Source organism: Apis dorsata, unplaced genomic scaffold (genome assembly GCF_000469605.1).
Source record: "Apis dorsata unplaced genomic scaffold, Apis dorsata 1.3 scaffold_87, whole genome shotgun sequence".
NCBI classification, from domain to species: Eukaryota; Metazoa; Arthropoda; class Insecta; order Hymenoptera; family Apidae; genus Apis; species Apis dorsata.
In genome coordinates this window covers 774,498-778,728 of record NW_006263385.1, presented here as the reverse complement: position 1 = coordinate 778,728, position 4,231 = coordinate 774,498, and the positions used below count along the sequence as shown (strand labels likewise).

The 4,231-nt window shown below is 21.5% G+C and overlaps 1 protein-coding gene across 1 annotated transcript; it reads left to right on the top strand.

Moving 5' to 3' along the window:
* The first annotated feature begins 287 nt into the window (after window positions 1-287).
* On the top strand, window positions 288-4,107 carry LOC102678670 (leucine-rich repeat-containing protein 49). The gene is made up of 7 exons (XM_006611397.2): window positions 288-439; window positions 694-860; window positions 964-1,602; window positions 1,695-2,929; window positions 2,991-3,361; window positions 3,482-3,718; window positions 3,824-4,107. Exons 1-7 carry the CDS (start codon window positions 347-349, stop codon window positions 4,025-4,027), a joined length of 2,946 nt encoding a protein of 981 aa, XP_006611460.1. The 5' UTR covers window positions 288-346; the 3' UTR covers window positions 4,028-4,107.
* Window positions 4,108-4,231: the final 124 nt, after the last annotated feature.

Genomic DNA, 4,231 nt, shown 5'->3' with positions numbered 1-4,231 from the left:
AATACTTTTAAATTTAGGTACTTAATATGTTAAATTTCATTAAAATATTTTTTAATAGAATTAATAGAATTATATATAAATATCTTATAAATTAATAAAATTTATTTATTTCTTTTGTTGAATGCAGTTATTTTGCAAAATAGTTATAACGCGCAATTTTCAAATGTTGACAACCATAGTAAATCAAATGCGCAATGACAAACAATAAATGTTAAACTATGTTATAATTTTATGAAGATTTAATATAAGAAATTTAATAATTTTATATTAGATTTAGTTTTATTAAGATTTAATAAAAAAATTTTATAATATATTATAAATTATGAACATACCAATATTTTTTTAAATGATTAAAATTAAGCTTATAAATCTGTGGTATAATATATTAACTGTTCTTTTCTGTTATGTAATGCCAGTAAGCAACAATAGAATAACGCGGGTATGTTCGATTTTATCATGAAATATTAGACTATTGTATTTCTAATTTCATTTTAAGTCATAAACAAAAAATATAATATATAAAATATAAAATATATACATATATATTTATTTATATATTCATAACATAGATGGATTTAAAATTTAATATTTTTATTTAATATTATTTAATAACATTATTTTTCTTATGTTTTTAATGTTTTTTTATGTCTTGAATTATAATTAAATAAATAATAATAAATTTAATATTTTTAGACAAAAACAGTAGATTTTGATATAAAAGGAATTAAGGGAGAAGCAATAAAAACTCATACTAAATATCAACAAAATAATAATTTTTTGACAATTGTTCCTGCTTTACCCATTTTACCTGGAGCTCTTGTACCATCAAAATTATTTAAGCGTCGTTATAATTCATTTAGGTATTGTATTAATAGATATATATATATATTATATCTTTATTCAGAACTAAATGTGATTTTTATATTAAAAATTCATAATATTTTATATAAATGTCATATATAGTCCAACAGATTCTCCATTTAATATAGAATATGACAAAGTTGATGGTTCTAATTCAGTTAATTTACAATGGACAAGCGAAGGAAAAACTGTCATGGCAACAAGAACAGCTTCAGAAAAAGAGAAGAATCCTGACAGAATATGTCTTGATAGAAGAGGACTTACTTCTTTTCCAAACATAATTGGAGAATCACGTTTACGTTTATTGTCTCTTCAACATAATCTTCTTACAAAGATTGAAAACTGTAATTTTTTACAATTAACAAAATTAGTATTTCTTGATTTATATGATAATCAAATTGAAAGGATATGTAATTTTGAAATATTAGAAAATTTAAGAGTATTATTGATTGGAAAAAATAGAATAAAAAGAATCGAAGGATTAAATCATCTTTCTAAATTGGAAGTTTTAGATCTTCATGGGAATCAAATTGTACAAATTTCAGATTTAAGTAATCTTATATCTTTAAAAGTGTTAAATTTAGCTGGAAATAATATTAAAATAATAGGACATAATGATTTTCAAGGTTTAACATCATTAAAAGAATTAAACCTTAGACGTAATAAAATTAAGAAGTTATTAGGTTTTGATGAAACACGACAACTACAAAAATTATATTTAAGTAATAATGATATATATAAGTGAGTATTTTGTAAATTATATGAAAAAGATGTAACATATTAAAAAAATATATGTAATAACAATCTTTATTAATCAATATTTAATATTTTAGAATTGAAGATATAGGAAGTCTTGCTAAAGCATTACAACTTAGAGAAATAACAATTGATGGAAATCCCATAACCCTAAATGGAGATTATATTTCTTTTCTTGTGTCATATTTACCAAATTTACAATCTTTATCAACAATGCAAATTACTGAACAAATTCGAAAAACTGCTATGGCATGGAGAACAGCAAAAGAACAAAATAATTCTACTTTTTTAAATCTTAGTGCACAAGTTTGTATGAATGCTCGACGAGAAGAAATTATATCGAATGCTAAAATAAATTGGGAACTCCTCAGATCTCATTCTAAATCCTTGATAGATGATCATAATAAAAATAATAGTCGAAGCAATAATATTAATGCAGTACAAATTCAAAAATCGGATAAATTCAATATATTAAAGGAAAATTTAGGGAAAATAAAATCGAAAGGTTTTGGGAGTTTAACATCAATAAATGAAAATGTAGAAGCAACAAAAATAAATATAAAAAAAAGAAGTAACTCTAATGATAATTTATTTAGATTAAAAGATACGACTAAAGCATATCAATTAGAATTTAAACTTCCACCAATTTTAGATTCTATTATAAATAGTTTAATAAATAATAAATTTGAAAAAATAAAAAAAAATCTAACAGAAACAAAAACTAAAAATAACATTGAAAGTTTAACAAGTAATGATTCAGAAATTTTAGAAAGTTCTGAAAACATACAAAGTTGTTTAAATTCTCATTTAAAATTAAATTTGTTAAACTCTAACAATTATATTTCTCGTAATATTAATAAAATTACAAATAAAACATTTGAATCTATGAATGTTTTTCCATCAAACATTGTTGATGAGCAAGAGAATAAGTATTATGATATATTTAATTCTTCTAAGTTATCAACAAATAACAAACAAAATTTAACAAAAATATCTCAAAATATAAAGATTCATGATCAACATGGATTAAATGATTACCAATCAAAATCAAGTATTGATTCTTCTGGATATGGTTCTTTAAGTTCTAAAACTAATAGTATTGATAGTTGCAAATCAGTGCTAAGTGATTGTAGCATATCATCCACTATTAAAAATATAAATATAGAAAAAAATAAAAACAAAGATAAAAGAATTGCACAAGCAAAAAAAGTAGTATGTTATAAGAATAATAAAATAGCAATTACTAGAGCTAAAAAAAAAATTGAAACACCATCAACTCCATTACAAAATTTATCAAAAGAAAGAGAACAAGGTATAAAATAATAATAGAAATATTTATATTATAGTATTAACATTAATGTTAAAATTTGTAGGAGGAGATTATTTAATAGAAATAGTTGGACGTTGCTTAAATATTTATGGTCAAGGTGCATTACGTTTCATCGATCGACTGTGGGATTCTTCAAAAGCTGAAGACGTTAATATAGTTAAATTTAATTATGTACAGTTTAATGATGTGGCCAAAATGTTATATAAAATAAAAAATAGATTTCCAAATTTAGAACACTTTATGTTTAAAGAAACGAATATCAGTTATCTTGGACAACTTAATGCTTTAGCTGAAGTTCAGGGATTAACAAGTATTCATATAGAAACTGGAAATCCAATTATATCAAAAAATTGGAAAGTTTATGCTATATTTCGTTTAGCTCATTGGGGTTTGAAAGTTATTAATGGAAGAGAAGTAAATATTCTTTTTTATATATTTGTATTATAATATAAATATAATATATAATAATATTAAAAATCATTAATTACTAATTCATATTTATAAAATTGATAATTTTTTTTTGTTTTCTAATAGATTACAAATGAAGAAATTGACTTGGCAAACAAAGAATATGCTGGTCTCATTGATATTGTGATGTGTTCACTGCCCGAATATTTATTACAACCTTTATTACAAAGACTTCATTTAGATAAAGTGCAAAAACAAATTGGAGAAATTACTGCCAAACAATTTTTACTTAACAGTGATCCAGCTCTTAGAAATGTTGTTGCTAAAGAAGCATTGCAATGGAGAAAAGGAAATATAACACAGGTAATAAATTATTTTAGAAATATTGGATAAATAAAAATTAAAAAAAATTTAATTTAATCATTTGAAATTTTGAATTTTTTAATTGTTATTTTTTTCTAAATATAGGAAGATCTTATTTGGAGACATAAGGGAAAAAAATATTTATTAAATTTAATAAATCTTACTGTAGATGCAATACAAAAGTTACAATTACTTGAAAATAAATGGCCAAGTATTTTATATGAAATAATTCATACTACTCTATTTGATTTTTCTGAGATGGATGCATATATGAAACGTTGCAGCAAAACACTTCAATATGATAAATAACAAATATTTATATATAATTATAGACATACATTATTGTATAATATACATAATACAAGAAAGAAGATTGATAAAATTGACTTAAATGTTCTCTATAAAATTATTTCATTGTTAAATAAGTTAAATAAGTTTAAAAAATTTACATATTTATAAATTTATAAAATATATTAGTAAAATTTATGTATTAACATAAATTTTATTAATTTA